A 25530-nucleotide genomic window follows, 5' to 3' on the forward strand; every position below is an offset into this window, starting at 1 on the left:
GATCTAATAAAAAAGTAGGTATGATTTTGATTCATTCACACCAGATGGCTGTTGTTGTTATGTTGGGGGTTGTCATTTGTTTTCATCTGATACCCCGAGGGGAGAGAGGTCAGTGCCCCTGGACTGAAGAGTCAGGTGCCGCGCGTGGGAGAAGTCTTGCCCCCGGGCGACGGAGTGTTTGTGATGGGTCAGGAGGTTTCAATGTTGCGGGGTGTGACATACGACCGATGTGGGAAGGACAGCCGGGGTCATCTCCACCGAGGTGACACAAGAATTAAGGACAGCCTTCCCTGAGAGATGGCCGTGACTGTCCGTTCCCACCAGTGGGGATGTGTGACCTCAGTGAGTCCTGACAGGAGGGCTCAGGGCCACACCTGGGAGCTCACTTGGGGTCACCTTGAGGTGCCTAGCGGGCTGCTCCTCCCAATGCCTCCGCCTGCCAACGTCAGCGGCCCCGACCTCAGGAAGGGACTCTGGGTAGTGTTGAGTCTGGAAGCAGCAGAAGAGCAACGGACACCACAGCGGAGAGACTGAGAGAGAACAGACTGAGGAGGAATTCGGGGGGCAAAAGAAAGGCAACAGGAAGCACCGGGCGGGGGGACAGGCCCTCCCCCCACAGCTGCATGAGGAGCGGCACAGTCCCTTTCCAGGGCCCCCGCTGAGGGGCTGCGGGCCCACGGGAGGAGTAGGTCCCCTCCCGCACATCCTGTCCTGTCCTCATGCTTTCGGCTGCAGACTGTCCTGTGTCCTGGTCTGTACCGGCCTCGGGGCCAGAGTTCGAGCCGTCATGACTTGGTGTGGCCCGCCGGACGGGGACACTTGGCACAGTTCTTGTGACGTTCTCGTGTTGTCGTGTTGACGCCTCTCTCCGAATCCTGTCGTTGTGTTCTTGCAGCTGTGTGACATGCGTGCCGCGGTTTTGGATACGTGTGAGGGGGATGTTCAGGGTAAGCGGTCCCAGCCCCGCCCCGCCCCCGTCCGTCCCTGCGCCGCCCGAGTCGCCCCAGCAGGCCGGGCCCCGCGCCCCGCCCCCGCTCCGCGCTCTGCATGTGGCTCAGACCTGCATGGCGGCTTCCCTGCCGGTGCCCGCCTTCCCCGGCCTCTGCAGGAGCTGCCGGTCGCCAGCTCGGGGGGCTTTCTGGGTCACTGGCCAGCTTTTTGGTCTTGTCTTTAGCAGACAGGGGAGAATGCCAGGCAGAGAGGCTGAGCTCGTGTCTCCCACCTTCTTTGACTGGTCACCTAGCCCAAAGTCCCTTCCTGTCCCCGTGGTTTAGACTTGAAGGCACAGCAGGCCAGTTCCTCACATGACGGTACCTTGGTTACCGCCAGGATGTCCGCGGAAGACTGCTGTGCCCCGTGTCCGGGGACACTTCCGCAGTGACCCCTTGGTTTAGGGACATGTCCCATGCGGGGCTGGCCCGGGATCGGGAGCCCGGACCTTGTCTGGTGTGCATGCCCGCCAGCGAGCGCCACTCTCCTGCGTGAAGTCCGGCTTGACCTCCACCAGGCGGAGGCCGCTGGTGGACCCTGAGGGAGGACCCTGAGGGACCCCCAGGGTCAGAGTGCCCGCCGAGTTCGTTTTCCCCAACTCAACTCAGAAGGTGTGGGGGACACATGTACCGGTTTCTGCCTGGTCTTCCAGAAGGGGCTGGTGCTCCAGAGGCAGAAGACCGAGGGAGGAGGTGGAAGACTGCGGGAGGGGCAGGTGTTTCCGCCCCAACCGGAGGGGCAGTCGGAGGGCTCTGCCTCCAGTGGGCACCCTGCAACGCTGCAGAGACCAGGGACAGGCATGGCAGGGGGGTGCCCAGCACCCAGACAGGTCTCCTGACAGAAACTTCTAAAGCTGCCAGCAAAGCAAGAAACAAGCCCCCCCCCCCAATATACACACCCCCCGCAGCAGCACCATCATGGGGCTGCCCCCTCAGGGCTCTCTCTGAGGGAGTGGCCAGGGTGACAGCTGAGCAGCGTTTTGTAAGAGCCGAGTACTGGGCTGGGCCTGCTCTCCACAGTCTTGCTGTGCCGTCACATAAACCATGGTCACCCTGGCTGTTCCCCTGTGACTGCTGGGGCGCAGGACAGCGAGCCAGACGCCTGTCCAGGGTTACGCTCCCCCTAGTGGCAGAGAAGGGGTTTGGACCCCCAGCCGGAGGGCCTGTGTCTCACCCAGCCTGGGAGGTCAGGGGTGCGCCCTGGCCGGGAGTGGCCTCCCCCTGGGCCTCAGCGATGGGCCCCAGCAGTGAGGGTGGGACACAGGCCCGTGTCCGGCCTGCCCACGTCCCCCCCAGAGCAGGGAGGAGCAGGGAGGAGCAGGGAGGAGCAGGGGGCACTGGCTGAGCTGAGCCTCAGACTCCTGTCTGCTCCCTCACCAGCTGGAATGACATTCTGAGGGCTGTCCGAGGGCGCAGGGGGACAGAGAAGGCCCTTTGTTGAAGAGCTTCCGTGTTTGTATACTGTCTTTTAGGATTGTGTCCAAATGTCTGTCTGTCTACTTGGTATGGCATTCTTTGGGCTGAATGTTTGTTTTACCAAAAAAAATATCAACACAGAAGAGCAATAAATACCGCCCCCCCCCCAGTCCTGGCCCCAGGCTGGTCCCCTCCTAGGTGTCCTTCCTCATCCCCTGGAGGGCCACTCCAGGCCCAGGCTGACGGCCAGCTGCGTGGAGGAAGCGCTGAGCAGGCCAGGGAACGGGTAACTGAGGGTCAAGGGCCAGGGGCCGCAGCTCTGGGCTCAGCATCCAGTGCAGAGCTGGTCCAGGGCCCCGACCCCAGGAAGCATCTCTGCCGGCTCCCACGTGCCCCGGCGGCCACAGGAGCTGAGCCCTGTCCCCTCCGCACGCCCTTCCTGGTCAGCTCCCAGCAAGGACGGCCTTTTCATTCCCCCTTCGGAGGCTGCACCTGGAGGTGGGCCACGTCCCCAGGGCTGAGGGCTGGGGTTTCCCTGCGGGTGGGGAGCCAGCAGTTTGCTGCATGCTGCCGGGCGCCCCAGTGCACCCTCTGCCTGGCCCTTCGGCCATCCGAAGTCGACAGTTTATAGCCTTACCGTGGGGTGTCGTGCACCTCAGGACCCCTCCACTTGTTCGGAAAATGGGGTGATTCCCCGCCGCCTCCCACTCTCCCTGTCCCTGCAGGCTTTAGGGAACTAAACGCAACCCTGGAATGCCCAGATAGCTGTCCCCTGTCCCCGGCCGGCCCACAAGGCAGGGGGTGGGTGGTGGCCGGTGGGGGCTGTTCTCACCACCCTCTGTGGGCTCACGGCCGCCGCAGGCAGGGACTCCGGTCCTACAGGCTTGCTAGCTAGCAGCACAGTCCCACCCCTCACCGGCTCTGCTGCTGCAAGCGCTTCCTGCGCCCCCCCCCCCCGTGGGCCCGCCCTCCCGTGGCCCGTCCACTGCCGCGTCCTAACGCCGACTCCAGCTGCCTGCCGGCCGGTGGCATCTCCTTAGCCGAAGCCCCTTCTCAGTCACCTCTCTCTCTGCCAACTTCCAGATCTTGTTCACGTCGATGTCCCCTCCATCCACATAGAGCTCGGGTCGACGCTCCGCCTGAGCCCCCTGGAGCCCGCGCAGCGGCACGCGGTGACGGACAAGAGGGATTCGGAGGAGGAGTCCGAGAGCACCGCCCTTTGACACGCGTGTACATTCACGGGCCGGCCGGCACAGCGCCAGCGCCCGGTCTGCCAGGCGTTCCCCGTCGGCCCTTTGCTGTCACGGCAGACGCGAGGCTGGGGAACCCGTCGTCCCTGGCCTGCCTGTGCGGCAGACGTCAGTGGTGCAGACTGTCCCCTTCGGGTGGTGACCAGGCCTTTTATTTGACCTTTGCCTTTTGACTTTGTGCCTATTGGAACCAAGCACTTCCAGTCTCCATGCCAAGCACCAGCCTCCCCCGCTCACCCAAGCTCGCCTGTCGGGAATGTGCCCCGTGGGGTCGGGGTGTGGACGGGGTGCTACGTGGCCCGGTTAGAGCCGGCTGCACCTGGGCTCGGACAGTGGACGTCAGGCCCGCCAGGACCGGCCTGGTGGCTACAGAGGGAAACAGGACGGCAGGGCCCTCTGCCTGCAGGGGACACGACCCTCCTGCCGCCCCAGGGACGCATCCTTCATCCGGGGCTCCAGATAAACGGCTTAAAACAAAATTTGTTTCACTTCCCAACATCTTTATTTTCCACACCGTGGGTCTGAATCTCCGTTTTCTACCTTCCCATCAGGCCCCACTTCTGAACGTAAAAGAGGACCTTGATGGTGTCTGGAGGGCCCCCAAGTAGCTCCCCACGTCCTTCCACCAAACCGCGGAAGCTCGGCAGTGCGGGTACCCCTCCCGGCCCCCGGCTCACAAGGCACGCGGGCCCAGGAGCCCCCTCTTCTGGAGGTCCCGTGTGAATAGCAATAACTGTTCCTCAGAGCACGGGCAGAAAGTGCGGCGGCCCCAGGGACCTAGGGCCAGGCTAGCGGCCCTGTGGTGCGGAGTGCTTCGCTCTCGGGCATGGGGCTGGTGACCCCATGCTCGGGATGGGGGCTGCAGAGCGCTGGGGTGCGTGGCACAATAGCACTGAGGGGGCGAGACGCGTCGGGGCCATGCATGCAGAGTCCCACTTTAGTTTTCTCCTTTTAACAGATATGATATACCTATACATGATATATTTGTATATATGAAATTTATATTTGTTTAATTTGAGCCATTCAATCTAAACCAGTGTACAGGTGTACAATGAGAAATTTAAATGCTTAGTTATTTTTCCCGACACAGTGTAAGATAACCCTTCTCTGGCCGTGGGATTTGCAAACTTTTGATGCTAATGGCTTTGCTCACACCTCCTGGCCAGGGCGGTTCAGGACCCAATTTGTAACAGAGCCCGGGGATTGAAAGCACCTTTAAATACATGTACAAATAGCTGTCAGAGTAATCTTATTAAAATAGATTTATTATCCCTGAGCACGGCCTGTCCTTGTTTAAGTTAGGAATCTCATGGGGACACAGGACACCATGTCAGGTGCTGCCCCAAGAGGTCACAGCTGGGCAAGGACATGTCCTCGGTCCGTGTCTCTCATCACCTGAGTCCTTAGCAGGGGTTCTATATTCTCGGGAGGATGTACAAATAAAGACTAGATTTATCTTACGAAACTCTGGAGGGCCAGGAAGCTGGCCCGACGCACTATCTCCTAACACTCCGAAGGGTGGGGAGTGATGTTCTCATTACACCAAGGAGCAGCCCGTCTGCTGTGTCCACGGTCCCCAGAACAGCAGGAAGGCTGTGCTTTCCAGGGCCACGGGGCCAGCCCGCTCGGCTGGTGCAATACCGGACTTGTAAGAAAGCGAGGCTGCGGAGGGGCCCCTGGGGACAGGCTTCACGGGTCCTCACTGCACAGAGCCGGCCTCTAGGACACACGGGCGCCGGGCAGCAGGGTGACCTGCGCAGGGAGACTCCTGCTCAGAGCTGCGCCAAGACGAAGCAAGCACTTGGGTTCCAAACGGAATCTTTATTGTGTCCTGTGTCTCTGGAAACACTCCTCCCGGGGCCATGGGTACTTAGACGGCACATCCGCGATCCTGTTCCCGTGCCAGGTCTTGTCTCTGGTGCGCGGAGGGAACAACTTGGCGGCAGTGCGCCTGCGCGTAACACTTTCCAAGTGTTGTCTTTAAAATCCAGCTGGCGCCGAGCCTCCTGTCCCGGGCTCTTCCTACCGGCAGCATCAGTCCCCCGGGGGCACCACACTGAGAGTCCAGCACATCAGTCCTTCCCGGGAGCCCGAGCAGAGGCCAGCGCCACACCCACCTCTGCCCGTGCGCGCCCGCTGGACGGTGCCCTCCGGCTCCCAGCAGGCGCAGGGCACGCATGGTGTGTGTGCCGGCCGGAGGTGTGAGACCTGCGTTTGGGGTCACTCTCGGACCTTCACTGGGCCCTGACCTTCTTGCTCTGAGGGCTCTGGGGCCGCTCGGCCGGGGCCCGTTTCTGCGGCGGCTCGCTGTCCGCAGGGCCCCGCGGCCCGGCCAACAGGGCCGCCCTCACCAGCCGCAGCTCCCTCTTCTCCCTGCGTTCTTCCATCTCCTCGATGTCCCCCGCGAACAGGGCTTTCAGAGGGGCGCTCAGCCTGGGCACCGTGGGCAGGTCTGCGAAGCGCACCTGGACAGGCCGAGGACACGCGTCAGCGGGGCAGGCGCTGTGGGGGCAGCGCAGGGCGGTCCGCAGCCGGCCCCTCCTCCCGGCACGCAGCCAAGGACCACAGCCGTGGAGAGAGGGCGGAGACTAAAGGAAGGGCATGGACTCGCCCGCTCTGGCTGGGGCAGCGAGGCCGAGGGGCCCCCCGACACGAGGCTGCAGGACGCCGGCAGCCAAGACCCTCGTACACTGCCCCGTCCACGCGTGGGCCCAGACCTGCTTTCCCCGCACGAGGACAGGACACCCCGTCTCCAGCCTGTGATGAGGAGCCAAGGATAGGGGGCGGGAACAGGCTGAGCGTCAGAGGCTTTCGGTCCCTTCCAGCGGCCTGACGCCGACGTCCGTCAGGAGGGCCGTCAAACCCGCTGGGACGGGAGGGGGGGGGGGGGACGGGACACAGATCCCCTCCCAGCGCCCGCGCCCGCGAAGCTGCACGCACCTTCATGTGGTCAAAGGCGATTCCAACCTTCTCATTGAAGTCGGGGCTGAAGAGCGGGATCTTGGCGTAGCGCTGGCTAAAGTGGTTCAGCATGATGAACTCGGCATTCATGCGCATGCCCACGCCGATGGCCTGCGAGGTGGTGCTGCGGCCAGAGGCTGCAGTCAGGCCCCGCCCAGCCCAGCCCAGCCCTGGGGCGGGGACACAGGTCCCAGCCAGCCTCCCCCCCCAATTCCCTGGTGCGGCTCACAGCTGATGTCAGTGGGCCTCTAACTCTTCCTAAAGCTACGCGCCCCCAGAACTTGACCAGAGTACTAGGCAGAAACGAAGGCAGAAAAGCCCAGAAGCAAACTGCTGCCGGGTGCCCGGTGGGGAGCAGGCAACACCGCCGTGTGGCTGCTCTGTGTCATCAGGGGAGGTGGGGAGGGAAGGGGCGCCTGGGGCTCCGCACTCGCAGCCACCTGTGTGTCTTCTCCACGGCTTCCTCCTCCAGCCCATCCTCCAGCGTGGCCTCGTGGATCAGGAGCGTGGCGTCCCTCCCTGGGGAGCAGGTGCGGGCCACGTCAAGCAGAGTCCCCTGCTGGAGAAGCCCCGGCCACATCGCTGCCGCCCTGATCCCGCGACGCCCGCAGCGGACGGGGGCTGACGGACTGGACTCACCCATCTGGACCAGGGCCTCGCAGGGCATGGTGTCCCCCGAATAGACCAGCTTCCAGCCCGACGTGTGGACCAGCGCACAACCGAAAGCGTGCTTGCAGTGCCGGACCAGGCAGGTCTGAAACTGGGGGCGGGAGCTGGCTCAGCGGCTACCCCCCCCAACCCCCCACAACCCCCCCAACCCTCCAACCCCACCCCACCTGCGGCCGTCCCCATCTGCAGCTACCCTGTACCTCCTCCAAGTCACACGTGCTCAGCAGGGAACTAATCAGCCCCTCCAGTGCGGGGCTGGAGACCTCAGCTCCTTTCTGAAGGCATTTGGCAGGAATCAGACTGTGAGAAATAAAACATTTAAATGAACATTAAAATAAATTCAACTTAAATCATAGTTTACGTCTCTGGCTAGAAAGCCCCAAATTCATTGTAATAAACACAATTTAAAGCACAGTCACTAAGACAGGAAAAGGCAGTCAATGAAAAAGGACCAAACCAAACTCCCGGGCTGTGCACGAGCCCTAGTGGGCGGCTGTCCACAGAGAAGGCCACCCCCGCCCTTCCCCGGCGGGACACGGGGGCTCCGGGCAGGTGGGCTCCTTCCCCACAAAGTGAGCACAGGGCCCACTCCAGCCACTCGTCCCCCTGGTGAGGACAGTCCCTGCGCTCTCAGGACTCGGGTACTGGGCCCGCCACCGTGCCACGGGGCAGGCTGGCAGGTCTCGAAACTGGGGCAGCCCCGAGGATGGGCCACTAGGGGACACACCCAGAGGGCGACGTTCCCAGGGGCACCACTGGAGCATTCTCCCCTGCGGGGCCGCCGAGAGCAGCCTGGCCCGTGATGGGGGATGGCAGCCGTGGGGCGCTCACCTGATGTGCTGCAGCACCCGCTGGCACTGGTTGTGGTACTGCTGGAGCCAGGGCCGCAGCTGGGTCGGGGCGACCACCAGCAGAGGCCGGAAGGGCTCTCCCAGCGCTGCCTGGAACAACAAAGCCGGTGAGGGCTCCCCGCAGACGCCAGGGAACGACGCTGTGCAGCTGCCGGTGGTGGAGCTGTTCCTGTCCTGTCCCAGCTAACCCAACGGCGGTCCGGTCCGGTCCGGTCCGGCAGCACACTCACCAGCGCGCGCTCCCTCTGCAGCAGGACCTGCAACAAGCCCTGGTGGACAGAGGGGACGTGATTAGCTGCGTCGAGACGCCACCGTGTCGGGACCCCCGGCCTCACTCGTCACACAGCGTTCCTGGCCCTCTGCCGGCCCCACCTTCTTGCACCCTGTGGCGGGGGCACGGGGACCCAGGACCTGAAATGTCACGGCCCCGTGGTCAGAGAGGGCAGTGCTCGGGGACCCTGCCCCTGGAGACCCAGACTCCCACCCCCGGTTGCTTCAAGGTAAGCGGGTGAGGACAGAACTTCTGCCACGTGGCAGCAAAGCACACAGGAGGACAGCACATCCCAGCGGCCGGAATTCCTGCACCCGGCTGTGAGGGACCCGCACCGAGTGACAGAGGAGCTGCGGAGGCTGCGGGCAGGTCGGGGCGGGGACAGGTCAGCGGGCTGGGGGGTGGGGGGCAGGCCAACAGCAGCTGCCCGCGGGCTGTGCTCCATGGTCCCGCCCGGCACTTACCGTGTGGTGGTCTGCGTGCAAGTGGGACACGAACACAGCAGCAAGGGTGCTCAGGACCCGGTCCACGTCGTCGCCATAGTGACGGCACAGCTGCCCAAAGGTGCCCTCCCCGCAGTCCAGCAGCAGGGACCTGTCGGAGCTACGGGGAGAGCGAGACAGTCACCACAGGGAGGAAAGGGTGTCACCTCAGAGGGGGAGCAGAGGCAGCGAGCGCTCTGCGGCTCCCGTAACCTCTCGTGTCGGTTCTCTGGACGGACACAGCACCAGGTTCTCCTACAGAAGAGCGGCCCCGGTCCCTGCAGCCCTCGGAAGGACAGAGTTCCCAGTGCTACAGAGGCCGGGCACACGGGGGACAGGAGGGACATTCACTGACCCTGACCACGCCCCCGATTCTCGGACCGAACGTGACAGCACCCACCGCCACCCACAGCAGAGGTGGGCACTGCGCCCACGTGGGGCCTAGCTGAGCACTGCAGCCAGGACAGCCAGCTCAAGGGCTTCCTGGTGCTGCGTCCAGGTCACGTGGCGGGGAGCACGCGCTCGTGCTCAGAGACCGGCCCCTCCCCCGGGAAAGCCGCAGCACCTGATGTTGACCAGGGTGGAGCTGACGTTCCGAATCTTCATTGGGATGGCGGACCCTGTTCCCAGGAAGATGATTTCTGGGTACCGGCTTTTATTCTCTACGGAAAAGTACAGAGAAAGTTCATGGCTCTGAGCCCACTGGGAGCCGGTGTTCGGCCCTGAGGTAAGGGAGCCCAGCTTCCCAGGGGGCTGGTGGCTCCCGCAGGCAAACGTCCACCTGGAAGGGCCAGGTGAGGGGCCGTGCACAGGCTGCTTATGGGTCAAAGGCTGTCGGTCTGGGAGGTGGAGCGAATGATTCCGTAGCCCCTTCTTCAAAGGGCTGCTAGGAGCCTTTCACATTACAGAGAGGACTTCTCTGTGCTAACCAGCACTTAGGTCAGGGCTGGGCTCCCCTGCACCTGGCTCTGACCTCCAGGCCTGTCCTCCTGTGTGCGCTCACAGCCCAGCACGCCCTGCTTTCCGCGGACTAGGTGGGCCCAGGGGTCCGTTCTCCAGGGAAGAGGCAGAGGCAGGACTGAAGCCCAGGGGACCCGGCGAGTCTGCCGCCCGAGCCTCCCGCGGCCTCCCCAACCTGACCGGCAGCATGCACACACTTGGCAAGCACGCCTCCACGGGTCTCTAACGTGCGAACCAGAAATCCAATCACAAACCCAAAGGCCAGTCACACCAGGGAAGCCTGGGGTCCCCAAAACACCCAGGAGGCCATGATAAGAGGTGGTGAGGTTTTTCCTCGCCTGGGGCTGACCCGAGAGCCCAGACCTGCCCACCTCACCAGCCTCCTCTACATCCATCCCTGGTTGGGAATGACCCTGGAAAGCCAGCGGAGCAGGGGTCACGAGGTCCCCTGACCACTTCTCCTCGGGGGGGCAGTAAAAACCCAGCAAGACGAGCGATGCGGCCAGTCTTCCGTGGACCCTTATCTGCAAACCCAGGATGAGACCCCAGCGCGGCCCCGTCCTGGGGGGTGCCCAGCACTCGGCACCCGGTGCGCACCCCGCAGGGGAGTCCGGGTGCCACCAGCGAGCACTGCAGCTGAACTGGCCCGGAGAGGGGGGACAGGCCCGCTGTAACACCCGTCAGAGTGAGCCACACTGGCCACTCGGTGCTGTGGACGCCCGCTGGAGGGCAGAGGTCGGAAGAGACAGGCTGGCCCCCGGCCCTCCCCTCACCTGCTGGCGTGGGCCCATCCTGCACGGTCTTCCTGTATTCCTGGACACTCTCCTGGAAATTGGGGAGCTCCAGGGCCTCGGCGATGAATTCATCAGAACTGCAAGTAACCAGGGCGTCCCTGCAAGGAGAAGGTGTTTCAGGGGGCTCTGGGTGTGAACACACACCAGCTCGGAGACCCCAAGTCAAGTCGGGAAAAAACACACGACAAGCGGTTCCAAACAGGACTGAGGTCTGAGCGCCTGTGAGTTTGGGCCGCTCCGTTCTGCCCTGTGCACCCCTCTCAGAGAAGTGGGGTCCCAGAGTGAGCTCTCCACGGCGCTAGCTCCTTAGGACATGTCCCAGCCCTCGACTCACTAGAGGCCACCAGCATGGATCTAACAGTGCCCTGGGGGCTGGCGGGGGGGGTGGGGTGGGGAAAATGGCCCCAGATGGTGGGCACAGCCTAGACTCTGCATTGCTAAGAAGCCTCCAGATGATGCCACGTGCCTGGTCCCAGCCACACCGAGCAGCCACCCTGGGACAGCAGCTCTCCGAGCGGACGGAGATGGCCAGCCCCTGGGAGCCGACGAAGGGAGCCCCAGGCTGGCTCGAGACTCTAATGCAGCGGGCTGGGGGCTGTCCGTGCACAGGTGCACGGGGGGGCCACGTTTGCTAGTCACGGCTTCCTGAGCGGCCCCCGCGGATACTGACGGGACGACGAGCCTTCAGTCCCCAGACGCTGTCTGAGGGCCCCAGACGTCCAGCCACAGTCCCGGAACACGCCACCACCATTCAACATGTCACGCGGCACCCAGCACGCATCTGGGGCGCGGTCCCCTCCTACACAGACGTGATGCAGCCGATAGGGAACTGCTAGTTATTCAGGATGCAGGGAAATTTAAAGATACGGGGCGGCGAGCCCTTCCCCCTCTACGAGCTGGAGCGTCAGCCGCAGAGCCTCTCCGGGGGACGGACTGCGCTCATCAAGGTGTAAGGGTCACGCTCTGACTCAGGAATCCGCATCGACGGCTGCCCCGAGGGGACAGCTCCAGCCAGAGATTTACCCAGAGGACATCGAATGTGTCATCACTGGACGTGTCTCAAATGAACAAACCGCCCCATCTGGAATCCCAACATAGCCTCTTGTGGAAGACTATTAATGACACAGGAAAGACTACAAGGTGATACAGTGTCACACACGTGTATGTATAACACAGGCACGGGCGCTTTCTAAAATACATCGGCATGTACTCAAAGTTACAAGAGTTCTTTGTTAACATGCATCCTCTCATCTAAGGGTGAAGGGCTCAAGGGTGACGGCCTGCGGACACCACCCACTTCTCATTTTCTATGCCGTAAACAGTGAGCAGCACCACTGCCCATCAGAGAAACAGCTGAGAAAGGGTGGTCACTGGACCCCGTCGCCCCCATCGGTCAGCCTGTTCTATTTAACAGAAGAATCTGCACTGGACTGCAGCCTCACTCACTCACTCACGTGCTGCCCGCTGCTCCCCGTGCTGCTGACGGTCCCCACGTGCCTCCCAACGCTACCGTATTTACCACCCGGCCTCCACAAGAGCAGCCTGCCCACCCGGGACCTGGACCCCGCAGGCCCCGTCACACAGACCTCTGCCACTCTCTCCGGCCCCCACAAGAGCAGCCTGCCCACCCGGGACCCGGACCCTGCAGGCCCCGTCACCAGACCTCTGCCACTCTCTCGGGCCCCCACAAGAGCAGCCTGCCCACCCGGGACCCGGACCCTGCAGGCCCCGTCACACAGACCTCTGCCATTCTCTTGGGCCCCTACAAGAGCAGCCTGCCCACCCGGGACCCGGACCCTGCAGGCCCCGTCACACAGACCTCTGCCACTCTCTCGGGCCCCTACAAGAGCAGCCTGCCCACCCGGGACCTGGACCCCGCAGGCCCCGTCACACAGACCTCTGCCACTCTCTCCGGCCCCCACAAGAGCAGCCTGCCCACTCTGGACCCGGACCCCCCCGCAGGCCCCATCACACAGACCTCTGCCACTCTCTCCGGCCCCCACAAGAGCAGCCTGCCCACCCGGGACCCGGACCCTGCAGGCCCCGTCACACAGACCTCTGCCACTCTCTCCGGCCCCCACAAGAGCAGCCTGCCCACCCGGGACCCGGACCCCCCCGCAGGCCCCATCACACAGACCTCTGCCACTCTCTCCGGCCCCCACAAGAGCAGCCTGCCCCTGTGACCCGGACCCCGCAGGCCCCGTCACACAGACCTCTGCCACTCTCTCCGGCCCCCACAAGAGCAGCCTGCCCACCCGGGACCCGGACCCTGCAGGCCCCGTCACACAGACCTCTGCCACTCTCTCCGGGGACGCAGCTGATACTTAAGGAGGCATTCCCCGCGGACCACGGGCATGGCGAGGGCGGCGCCTTCTTCCTGAAAGAGCAAGACCCCCTGAGAGAGGGAAAGGGCGGGGCCCGGCCAGCAGGGACGCTCAGGGACACTACCTTGCACTAGGGGCTGGCCAGCAGGGACTCTCGGGGACACTACCTGGCACTGGGGGCTGGCCAGCAGGGACACTCGGGGACACTACCTGACACTGGGGGCTGGCCAGTGGGGACTCTCGGGGACACTACCTGACACTGGGGGCTGGCCAGCAGAAACACTCAGGGACACTACCTGGCACTGGGGGCTGGCCAGCGGGGACGCTCGGGGACACTACCTGACACTGGGGGCTGGCCAGCGGGGACACTCGGGGACACTACCTGACACTGGGGGCTGGCCAGCGGGGACGCTCGGGGACACTACCTAGCACTGGGGGCTGGCCAGCGGGGACGCTCGGGGACACTACCTGGCACTGGGGGCTGGCCAGCGGGGACGCTCGGGGACACTACCTGGCACTGGGGGCTGGCCAGCGGGGACGCTCGGGGACACTACCTGGCACTGGAGGCTGGCCAGCAGAAACACTCAGGGACACTACCTGGCACTGGGGGCTGGCCAGCGGGGACGCTCGGGGACACTACCTGGCACTGGGGGCTGGCGACCGGGGACGCTCGGGGACACTACCTGGCACTGGGGGCTGGCCAGCGGGGACGCTCGGGGACACTACCTGGCACTGGGGGCTGGCCAGCGGGGATGCTCGGGGACACTACCTGACACTGGGGGCTGGCCAGCGGGGACACTCGGGGACACTACCTGGCACTGGAGACTGGCCAGCAGAAACACTCAGGGACACTACCTGGCACTGGGGGCTGGCCAGCGGGGACGCTCGGGGACACTACCTGGCACTGGGGGCTGGCGACCGGGGACGCTCGGGGACACTACCTGGCACTGGGGGCTGGCCAGCGGGGACGCTCGGGGACACTACCTGACACTGGGGGCTGGCCAGCGGGGACGCTCGGGGACACTACCTGGCACTGGGGGCTGGCCAGCGGGGACTCTCGGGGACACTACCTGGCACTGGGGGCTGGCCGGCGGGGACGCTCGGGGACACTACCTGACACTGGGGGCTGGCCGGCGGGGACGCTCGGGGACACTACCTGACACTGGAGGCTGGCCGGCGGGGACGCTCGGGGACACTACCTGGCACTGGGGGCTGGCCGGCGGGGACGCTCGGGGACACTACCTGGCACTGGGGGCTGGCCGGCGGGGACGCTCGGGGACACTACCTGACACTGGGGGCTGGCGACCGGGGACGCTCGGGGACACTACCTGGCACTGGGGGCTGGCGACCGGGGACGCTCGGGGACACTACCTGACACTGGGGGCTGGCCAGCGGGGACGCTCGGGGACACTACCTGGCACTGGGGGCTGGCCAGCGGGGACTCTCGGGGACACTACCTGGCACTGGGGGCTGGCCAGCGGGGACGCTCGGGGACACTACCTGGCACTGGGGGCTGGCCGGCGGGGACGCTCGGGGACACTACCTGACACTGGGGGCTGGCGAGCAGGGACGCTCGGGGACACTACCTGACACTGGGGGCTGGCCGGCGGGGACGCTCGGGGACACTACCTGACACTGGGGGCTGGCGAGCAGGGACGCTCGGGGACACTACCTGACACTGGGGGCTGGCCGGCAGGGACACTCGGGGACACTACCTGACACTGGGGGCTGGCCAGCAGGGACACTTGGGGACACTACCTGGCACTGGGGGCTGGCCAGCAGGGACGCTCGGGGACACTACCTGGCACTGGGGGCTGGCCAGCAGGGACACTTGGGGACACTACCTTGCACTGGGGGACAGTGAGCGGGGGGAAGATGTCGGGGTGGATGAGGTTGAGCTGAGTTTGAATCTTGTGGCTACGGAGGTTGTGAACTGATGTGCAGTTCTCGTTCAGGACCAGGTGCTGGGTGTCAGGCCCAAACCTAAGAGGAAACGGACAGTCCACTCAGAGCGTCCTGCGGGGACCGCTTCCAGCCGAGGGGCCGCGCAGGAGGCTGGGAAGGTCGACGCAGGCGAGGTGTTCTGACAGAGAAAGTGGCTTGTCCACAAGGTCTGTTACCAGGTGGCCAAACGCTACCCTACGTCTGCCCTGAAGTCCAGTTCCTCCCCAGGCTCAAACCACAAACATGAGAGGAGGTGTGAGGCCCGGGGCCTCAGCTCCAGACTGGAAACAGAGCTTCTGGGAGGAGGGGGAGAATGCAGGCGAAGACTCCGGCCCAGGGGCCAGGGGACAAAGGATGCTGAGGAGTCAGATGCCAGTTCTCACGGGGAAGGAGGTGAGAGAGACGCTGGGCAGACACAGGACAAGTGGCTCAAAGGACACCCACGTCACTGGGCACTGTGAACTCCATGCAGATGACCCTTCCACCTGGTGCCAAACCGGCCAATGAAGTGACAGGAAAACGGGACCTCTCCTCCTCGTTACCAAATTCCATTAGACCGTCTGCCTCTCAGGGTTGTTGGGAAGATTAAAGAAAATAAAGCAAAGTGCAGACTATTCAACACTGACCCACACGGGTGTTTACAAACTGCGGCTCTTACTGTAAACTCACAGGTCTCCCTGAGGCTGCGGGCACGGCGTCCACCGCAGGGCAGTGTGTGTTCCGACACGGAGTGTGGGGGTAAGCGGACGCTGAACAGAGCCCCACACCAGCAGGGCATGTGCCCTCACAGTGCCACCAGCAGTGACATTTCTCACAAGAGGGGTACAGAGCACTGCTCAGAACTGAGGGGCAGCAGGAATCCCGGAGGTGTGGGCAGGCATGGAAGAAGGCCAGGAGGCACCTTCAAAAGCGAGAGGCTAGAAATGTGTCCCACGTGTGCCCGGGCAGGCTCCGTACCTCTGCATCCACTGCTGGTACCTGCTGTCCGCGAGCACGCTCTCGGGGGCCATGTGAACCACCAGGGCCACGGGCGCGGCGGCCTCTCCCTGGTACCTGGGTGGGCGGGAGGGCGGGGCTCTGCTTAATGAAGTGACACAAACTGAGAAGGGGCTGGCGGGATGGATGGCCAGGAGGAGCACCACTCGGCTCTCGGGGACGGCCAGGAGGAGCACCACTCGGCTCTCGGGGACAGCAGGAGGGGCACCACTCGGCTCTCGGGGACAGCAGGAGGGGCACCACTCGGCTCTCGGGGACGGCCAGGAGGGGCACCACTCGGCTCTCGGGGACGGCCAGGAGGGGCACCACTCGGCTCTCGGGGACGGCCAGGAGGGGCACCACTCGGCTCTAGGGGACGGCCAGGGGGAGCACCACTCGGCTCTAGGGGACGGCCAGGAGGGGCACCACTCGGCTCTCGGGGACGGCCAGGAGGAGCACCACTCGGCTCTCGGGGACAGCAGGAGGGGCACCACTCGGCTCTCGGGGACGGCCAGGAGGGGCACCACTCGGCTCTCGGGGACAGCAGGAGGGGCACCACTCGGCTCTCGGGGACGGCCAGGGGAGGCACCACTCGGCTCTCGGGGACAGCAGGAGGGGCACCACTCGGCTCTTGGGGACAGCAGGGGGAGCACCACTCGGCTCTCGGGGACAGCAGGAGGGGCACCACTCGGCTCTCGGGACAGCAGGGGGCCCACAGCCTTTGCGTCCAGGCCAGCTGTCCCCAGCTGCTCCCAGAGGGGCCGGAGCTCAGCAGAGCCCAGCACGGACCCAAGGACCCTGCATGTGACAAGCTCTGGACCTGCGCTAGGCTTAGAATTCAAACTGCCCTTTCATCTCCTAGTCTGCAGGAGTCCCTGCTTTTTTCCTTTTGAAATTTTTTATTTATTGATTTGAGAGAGAGGGAAAGATCAATTTGTTGTTCCACTTATCTATGCAATTACTGGTTGATTCTTGTGTGTGCCCTGACCAGGAACGGAACCCACAACCCCGGTAAATTGGGACAACGCTCTAACCAACAGAGCACCCGGCCAGAGCGGCCTCTTCAAGGCTGCGTCACCCACTGACCGCCATGCTCACCGGCCAGCAGGACCCCCCTCTGTCCCCCAAGGCAGGAGACTGCCGTGGCCTCTCAACTCTAGAGCCGGGCTGCACGTCAGGAGCAACCCCAGGTCAGGGGACGTCCTGCTGACGCCGCTGGGCTTCGTGCCACTGTCGGCCCTCAGCGGTCACAGCGGGACCCGTCACGTTACCTCTGGAAGGCAGCGTTCTCACACAGGGGCTGAATGAAGCCTTGGTCTGGACACTCGACCACAACGAAAGCAAGACTGGGGTCCGGGGGAGTGCAGATCTCTTCCGGCAAAATCTGCAAAACCAAGGGGTCGTGATGGTCCGGTCCCCCGGAGCACGGTCCCCACCCAGCGAACCCGCCGAACACCCTCGGGCCCACTGGGTGCTGCAGGAGCCCCGTGGGCAGGCCGAGCCCACGAGGCACCCGGTGATGCCCGTCCTGCTCCCCCTGCTCGCTCGCGGGCCGGCCCCTGACCAGCGTCACTCGCGGGCCAGCACCTGACCAGCAGAGGGTGTCCAGACCTCCAGGGGCCAGGCCAGCATGGCTCTCTTGGGTCTGTGGCCACTGGTCCTAAAACCCTCAGACGCTGGAGAAAACGTCCTGGTCAAGAACACGGTTGGCATTCTTTTGGGTGAGGCATCCAAAGTCCATCCTTGGGGGGGGGGGACTTCCCTGAGCTCAAGTACAAGGGAAGCATCCCTCCTGTTAGGAGGAGGACCCCAGACCCTAAACCAGGGGGAGTCCACCTTTTTATACCTACCGCCTACTGTTGTATCTCTGTTAGTAGTAAAATTTTCTAACCGCCTACTGGTTCCACAGTCATGGTGATTTATAAAGTAGGGAAGTCACTTTACTTTATAAAATTTATAAAGCAGAGTTACGGCAAGTTAAAGCAGATAATAATAATTACTTACCAAGTACTTTATGTCAGATTTTCGCTAAGTTTGGCAGAATAAATCTTTATAAAACAACTTACTATAGTTAAATCTATCTTTTTATTTATACTTTGGTTACTCCGCTACCGCCCACCACGAAAGCTGGAACGCCCCCTAGTGGGTGGTAGGGACCAGGTTGACCACCACTGGTCTATGAACTACAGAGATGCCCCAAGGAGCCGACGCTGATATGAGGAACATGTCTAGATAAGAGCCAAGTGATGGAATCCAAGCTGTTCCACTTCCCCCAAAAGTGGCATCTGTCGGGCCTGAGCTGGCCCCACCCGTGCGTGCTGGCCCATCGTGAAAACAGGCGTCTCACCTCTCTTCCCTCAAAGGTGACACTCCTCCCGTCCTTAACAGCAGCGATGATGGGAGCGATGGCGGCCGTCCCCCTGAAACGGAGAGTGTGCTGAGCCCAGGGGCCGCAGGAGCAAGAGGAGCCCCCGCGGACCCCGGCGGTCGCGCCCCAACACTCACACCGGCAGCCCCAGCTCCTTGGCCTTGAGCACCAAGAAGTTCCCCTTCCTCACGTGGAGCTGTAACGAAAGGAATGCAGATGTCGGGATTTAGTCAGCTGTAAGAGCATCCTGCCGGTCTCTCTCTTTTTGATTTCAGGGAGAGAGGACGGGGGGGGGGGGGCGGGGGGGACAGAAACATTAACATGTCCTGTAGGTGCCCGCACTGTGAATCAAACCGGTAACCTCTGCGCTTCGGGCCCGTGCTCCAGCCCACCGAGCCATCCGGCCCAGCCCCGGTTTTCCTTTTTAATTATTGTTATTTTCTTAAAATTCATTCAACTGCAGGCTGGGTTACTGCTTGCAGATACAGTATATCATATTCTGAATAAGTCATTTATTTATTTTATTTTATTTTTTTTTTCATTTTTCTGAAGCTGGAAACAGGGAGAGACAGTCAGACAGACTCCCGCATGCGCCCGACCGGGATCCACCCGGCACGCCCACCAGGGGCGACACTCTGCCCACCAGGGGGCGATGCTCTGCCCATCCTGGGCGTCGCCATGTTGCGACCAGAGCCACTCTAGCACCTGGGGCAGAGGCCACAGAGCCATCCCCAGCGCCCAGGCCATCTTTGCTCCAATGGAGCCTTGGCTGTGGGAGGGGAAGAGAGAGACAGAGAGGGAAAGCGCGGCGGAGGGGTGGAGAAGCAAATGGGCGCTTCTCCTGTGTGCCCTGGCCTGGAATCGAACCCGGGTCCTCCGCACGCTAGGCCGACGCTCTACCGCTGAGCCAACCGGCCAGGGCAAGTCATTTATTTTAAAGTGCGTAAATAACAAAAGTTGAATGATCTAAAAAAGACAGTGCTTTATTTCCCAACATGAATCCCTTATAAATTTAATACAATGTGGCCCTGGCCGGTTGGCTCAGTGGCAGAGCGTCAGCCTGGTGTGTAGAAGTCCCAGGTTCGATTCCCGGCCGGGACACACAGGTGCCGACAGAGGGCAGGAAGAGAAGAGGGAAGCGGGCGGCAGTGCAGGTGGCATTCTAGGACACACACGCATCCGTGTTCCATCCTGGCCCAGGTGACGGAGGTGGCACTGCTGGGAATGACGGGAAGAGCGCCACCTCAGTCACCAGGCACACACGCACTCACAGCCCCCTGCACGGCACCTACCTTACAGATGAAAGCCACCACCAAGGAGGGGTCCCTGCCACCCCTTCTCTGGTTCACACCTGAGGGAGAAAAACCTGATTATAACACACGTGAAGACTCACAGGCTTCACACGTTGATGACCACCTGACCCCCAATCAAACTTCACACAAAATAAAACGGACAAAACCCTTCCGAAACAAAGGTTGAAAACAAAACAGTATTGTTTTTTCTACATCCGTTGAAAACCGAGTAAGTGAAAACGGAAAAACTCCAACCAGAGAAGCGTTAACAATGGCAGGAGAAATGTGTAAGCACGACACATTTTACCCAGGAGCGGAGAGGTGAGAAAAAATCCAAATTGTGAGGTGCTCGAAAAACAAGTATGAAGGTATGTGGAATAACATGAGAGCTCTGAGACCCACAGAGAACGTCGGGGTGTCAGCCGGCACCCCTGCCGTCCCAGGAAGGACACTCACAGGGTCAGCCCCTTCTCAGCCGTCAGACAGACACAACCTCGAGGCAGAATGGGGGACCCAGCGAGCCTGGCCCAGCACCAGACAACAGAACCCTGAAGCAGTCCAGATCCTTGGAATTTTAATTCAGGTCCCCGGCCAGTGGTCACTCGGCAGACAAGGCGCAGATCCATGCGCGGACACGGCTGTTTGTACCAGCAGTTACCGTGTCTGCATTCACAAAAATTCTGCATTCGTGTTGCATTCATGGAAAACACAAAGGCTCTGTAGGAACCAGTCTGCCTCTGGGGAAACCGAACGCAGGTTTTGGGGCGCACAGAGGGCTGCAGACGGCCCCTCCGTACAGCTCCACCGTCTACCCGCGTCCAGATGGGTCAGGGACACGGGGACACAGGGAGCCCGCTGCGGGAAGGAAGCCCAGTGCTCAGAGTGCGGGGGCGGAGGGCGGAGCCGCGTTCCCAGACTGCACAGTCGTTTACTGGGCATTACCATCCGGAAGGCGCTGCTCCCTGTCGGGGGACGGGGAATCCGAAGATGGCTCCGGGCTGAGCCGGTCTGGACTCTGCGGTGGCTGGCGGTCACCATACTTCTGTTCACCTGGTCAGTACCGGAAACGGCCCAGTCACACACTAGGCAAGGTGAGCTCCTGGCCACAGCCCCGACGCCCACATGTGAGAACGCCGAGTGCCCAGGATGCTGGCGGGCCTTGTCTGGTGGCGCTGAGGAGCTAGATGCCTCCCCACGGGGCTCCGGGCGGCATTCACAACTCTCAGCTTCAGGTGTCTGCTCCGCTCTGAGCCCCGAACCGAACCGGAACTGGGAGGCAGGCTGGTTCATTCACCATCACCCCTCTCAAAGCTACCTGCCCATCCACCCGAGAAGGAGCGTCAATGCACAGTCAGCTAAATCTCAAGGTCAGGGGGGAAGGAGGCGGCTGGAGGGACTGCTGCTCCGCCCGCTGTCTCCACGGGGCGGACCGCACTGGAGAGCGGCCGGCCGGCTGTGCCACCTCACACGGCTCACACGATGTGTGCACAAGGGCACTGCTCCGTGCCAGGCAGGGACAAGCACCTCCACAGCCAACAGCGGAGGGACACGCGTCAGGCTGGGGGTTGCCGGGGGCGGGGCCAGGAAAGGGAAGACATCTGGGCAGGAGGGAGCCGGGCCAGGAGCGTTCCAGGGACCAGCGTCTCCGGCCTGTGCGCTTGCCCGAGGACACCCCGTCTCCCTCCCCCCTTCAGCCCCCCGCCAGGTCCCGCGCTCCTCTGCCCTTTGTTCGGGGCTACTATCTGTACCCTTTTGGCACCTGGTGAGCATGACACGGATTAGCGACACCATGTCCCGACCACGCTGAAGTCCCCTGGGAGCCGCAACACCTGACATGGAGCGCGCTGAGCCAGGCTCAAGGACACGCGGACCCGGCAGGGCCTGACCCGGACCTTCCCTCTCTAGGTCAAAACCACAGCATCGAACCCTGGGCCCCAAAAGGTCCCCGTGACCTTGTGGCCTTCTAACAACGCACTGTTCTCCCCGTCCCGCGAAACGCGGCTTGTGTACTCACTGTAAATGGGGACCTGGAAGACTGTCATGGTCTCGTCCTTGTACTCCGGCGCGGAGTGCGGCCGCACAGCTGCGCGAAAAGACCCCAGACAAGCAGCTGCGTTAGCGCAGACACGCGTGGGAGTTCACTTCCCACACCACCCCCCGCGAGCAACGGAACTGCCTTGGGGTGTCTGGTGAGCACCTGTGCTAACACTGGGATTTCTGAGTAAAGGAAAATTTGGGGGAAAGCAGCACAATATATTTATCGGCTATTAATATTTACTATGGCCGAACAAAATCACAGGTTATGATCACCAGTGACTACCATTTAAAAAAAGAAACCAATATTCAAATGTTAGAGGCACAAGTTAACACAACACGGTGAGGCCAGAAAATCTCTCATCTCAACGGCAACAGCCCATCTAGATTTTAAGATAAGATACCGGTGTTTGTGCAGAAGAGGGACACGCACACCGCTCCCAGGACAGGGCCCTGCCGGCCTACGGGCATCCTTGGCGGGGCTTCCCCCAGGAAGGGGCCACGGGCAGCCAGCCAAAGCTGTGGCTCAGTGTAAGAGGCCAGGGACACGCCTGCTGGCCCCTGTGCTCCCGCCCTTTCTCCCTACAGCAGGAAACTGAGGTAATGTGACTCTGAGAGTCCTCACCAGCCTGTATTTGCACGGGGGGGGGGGGGGGGGTACAGAAAGTATAATGGGCAATATCTTTTTAAATGCATCTACGGTGACAAAAGATTCGCTGAGCGGTTTAACTGAGGCCAGTCTTGATGGATTCTAAGTTGGCAGACTGGGGCAGATATGGGAAAGAAAGGGCAGATAATGAGTCGGAATCGGAGACCTACCCAGGTCTATTCCTTTCAGTGGCCCAGAAAATATTTTGATAGCTTCTAGGTATTTTTCCTGAAAATAAATAAATAAATAAATAAAGGAAAGAAAGTAAAGAAACAAGTGAGCAGTTATGGTTGCAGACATGCAGAATGCAACAATGTCTTCACCCAGGTAAAAGCTATCAACCTGACCTGTAATACTGGGCTTTGAAGTTCCTCAGGGAACTGAGACCCAGTGGAGGAGACAACAATGAAACACACAGTAACACAAACAACAATGTAGCCACAGCAGGTGTGCTAAGTGCTCCTAAAGAAAATATGAAAACCAGCGGGGCTGGGATATGACTTGTCTGAAGAGTCAGGACAACCGCTCCCGAGTCAGTGCCCTTTCAGGGGAGCCCTGACTGTCCAGAAAGACCGAGGCTGAGAGGAAAAGACGCAGAGAGAACTCGTGGAAGGACGAAAGCTCTGCTGTGGGAAGGGGTTTCCGTGGGGCGCAGTGTAGCTAACCGCTGGCCCACGAAGCTCAGGTCCGGTCGGGGACAGAGACGCCAGTGTAGGGCCACGGCCCGCAGGACGTGTGACCATCGGGAGGCGTCTGCTCTGTACTGGACGGAGAGTCCTTGAAGGCTTTTAGGACGGAAGAAACATGTCTGCTGGGAACCCGGAAAGCGGTCCCTCTGGCCACTGTGTGGTGAGTGGAACCATGGGGGGACAGAAATGACATGGGGACTATCTCAGAAGACAGGAACAGCGCACAGAGAGGATGGAGGCCCTAATGAGATGGAGACAATGGACGGACTTGAGACATCACTTTGGACACAATAACAGCCTTTGGTGACTGGCGGCCTTCACCTTAAGAACTGGGACAAGAACTGTTACCACACCGCTTCTCTATGGTGTAACCAGCAGAAAGGTCTGAAGATGTCTCATCTCAACTTTAACAAATATGTAAGAGGAAAAGCTAATGTCTACTATGTACCTACTTGGTGCCAAACCCAGTACTTGAGTGAGTGCTTTGTGTGTGTTACCTCATTTAATCTCTAAGAGCTCTATGAACATGACAGCCACTTCACAGAGGAAGAAACTGAAGTTCCAAGAAGCAAGGTAACTTGTTCAAGGTCATGCAGTTCGTAAATTGATGCGTTGAGTTTTTAAAGCTGAGTCGGGGGGAGACTCACCAGTTGGGGAGGTCCAGAAAGTACACACTTTGGAAGCCCGGTTTCCTTCAACGTCAGGATCATTCCTAAAGAAAGGACGAACAGAATCAGATCGCTCGTCATGCTAAGCAGCTGCCACCAGCAGCAAAACTCCTCCCGAACCAGCGATTTTTCTCTTTGTCCTCATTCCAGCTTCTAGTGCTCAGGAAGCATGGGTGCTGCAGACGGGAGGCCAGCAGAGGTAGGAGGGCCTCTCCCGCTGAGGTCTCCACAGAGAGCAAGGCTGACACCAAGGTGAGGCTGTCAGGACCCCAGCGAGGGTGCAAAACCACTCAAGGGAAGCGATGGCGTTCAGTTCCGCATCCGCGGCCCCTTCCGGCCTTGCTCCAGTCTCGGCTCTGAGAACGCAACTAATTCAACGCTCCATACCTTCCTAGCCACAACACAGAGCGGACAGAATACGGTGGCAACATAATCATTCTTTTTTTCTTTTGGCAATAGTCTTGACCTTCACAGTTGGCAGGCATGAACGACGGGGTAATCTGGATAATGCGTATCTGTGTATAGCTACGGATGCTCTCAATGGTGAATGTGTTTACTGCAATCACCATCGCTACAGTTTCCAATTTATTCTCACATAACGCCAGTCCAGCAACTCAATAAATGAGGAGATGGTAACACTTGAGAGCAGCGTCCATGTTCAACTCTGCTCCTGAGTCACAGCTTTTGACATTGTATCTGTAGCTAACTGGCTAGCACACAGAGAATTCCACCCCACCCCGCCCGGCCTTCAGATGAGCAAAACAAGGGCAAGGCTGGTTCAAATCCCACAGACTTCCCCATCCCCCAGGCCCCAGCCTCTGACCCTGGAAACAATACACTCACCACACAACCCCCCAACATTACTCCAGTGCATTCGGGTCAGGAAGATGTTGTCCAAACGAGACACCTTCAGCCTAAGACAGGAAAAAAAAAAAAAAACATCTGAGCAAGACCAACTGGATGGAACCTGGATGCTTTCTCCTGCTATAAAAGCACACCTGCCTCTCCCCTCCCCTCGGCTCTCAAAGCCCATGTAATCATCCCGCCCCAGATAGAAACGGTTGACTCACTTGTGCTCCTGCATGAGTCGCTGCACACCTTCTCCACAGTTGAACAGATACCTACAGGACGAACATTTACAAGTCACTTAGAAGGTCCTATTCTAGTTTGTAAAATCCTATCACTGTCTAGATGTCTTATTGAACACACACACACTCTCTCTCTCTATATATACATACATATATATGTACATATATATGTGTGTCTGTGTGTGTGTATATAAATCGATGTTGTACTTCCCAGCCACATTTCTGCCATCAGGATGCCGGGTTTTGAGGGGTTCTAGCAGGGAGAGACTGGGAACCTGTGTGGGTTGGTGCTGGGGGGGCCCAGACAGGTCCCTTCCTACCCCCAGACCCGTCCTCGTCACACCCAACTGGAAGGCCTTGTCTTGGCGTGCACAGGGCGGGGTGCGGCTCAGACGGTGCCAAGAGCAAAGTCGGGGCTTCCGAGTGACACCGACGCGGGCTGCAGGCTCCGGGACGCCCCACCCGCCCAAGCACATGGGGTGGGGGGCGGCAGCCGCAAAGCCCCACGTGTCGGCGGCTGGAGCGGCCGCGCGCGGCCCGGGGAGGCGCTGCGGGGCTCACTGACCGGTTGTACTCGGAGAAGACGTAGAGCGCCGCGCCCGCGTCCCGGCCCCCGGCCGCCACCACCTGCAGGTACACCGTGTTCGGGCCCCCGGGCTCCCACGACGGGCCGCGCTTCTCGCGCGTGCGCAGGTGCCTCAGGGGGTCCTTGGGCGGCCGCTGGCGGCGGGCGGGTCCCTGCGACATGCCGCGCCCGCTCGGGGACCGCAGCAGCAGCAGCAGCAGCGAGCGGCGAGTCCACATGCGCCAGGTTCCACCCGAGCTCAGCAATAAGCCCGGTCACCTCGGTCCGCAT

At 61.4% G+C, this 25530-nt stretch overlaps 2 protein-coding genes across 6 annotated transcripts in view; one reads left to right on the forward strand and one right to left on the reverse strand.

Annotated features, from left to right (window-relative positions):
• ARHGAP44 (Rho GTPase activating protein 44) overlaps positions 1 to 4119 on the forward strand; it is a 135983-nt gene extending 131864 nt beyond the window's left edge. For 3 of the 5 annotated variants that reach the window (XM_066264259.1, XM_066264260.1, XM_066264263.1), the window contains one exon: positions 3489 to 4119. In XM_066264259.1, the coding sequence (XP_066120356.1) occupies positions 3489 to 3628 (140 nt within the window). In that variant the 3' untranslated portion in view covers positions 3629 to 4119. Of the gene's footprint in view, positions 1 to 735; positions 831 to 895; positions 948 to 3488 lie in introns of those variants that run through there. The other 2 variants (XM_066264262.1, XM_066264261.1) reach the window with 2 other exon arrangements.
• Positions 4120 to 4745: 626 nt separating this feature from the next.
• ELAC2 (elaC ribonuclease Z 2) lies at positions 4746 to 25530 on the reverse strand. Its single transcript, XM_066264258.1, is given in 25 exon segments — positions 4746 to 6120; positions 6596 to 6740; positions 7057 to 7135; positions 7256 to 7376; positions 7486 to 7585; positions 8117 to 8226; positions 8367 to 8405; positions 8872 to 9010; positions 9455 to 9551; positions 10623 to 10741; positions 12935 to 13020; positions 14812 to 14950; positions 15869 to 15964; positions 17158 to 17270; positions 18234 to 18306; positions 18392 to 18450; positions 19547 to 19605; positions 20489 to 20596; positions 21561 to 21629; positions 22400 to 22457; positions 23566 to 23630; positions 24430 to 24500; positions 24657 to 24707; positions 25240 to 25493; positions 25495 to 25530. Coding segments are annotated over 25 exon segments (2517 nt in total). The 3' UTR covers positions 4746 to 5889.

This window comes from Saccopteryx bilineata, chromosome 2 (assembly GCF_036850765.1).
Source record: "Saccopteryx bilineata isolate mSacBil1 chromosome 2, mSacBil1_pri_phased_curated, whole genome shotgun sequence".
Taxonomy (NCBI): domain Eukaryota; kingdom Metazoa; phylum Chordata; class Mammalia; order Chiroptera; family Emballonuridae; genus Saccopteryx; species Saccopteryx bilineata.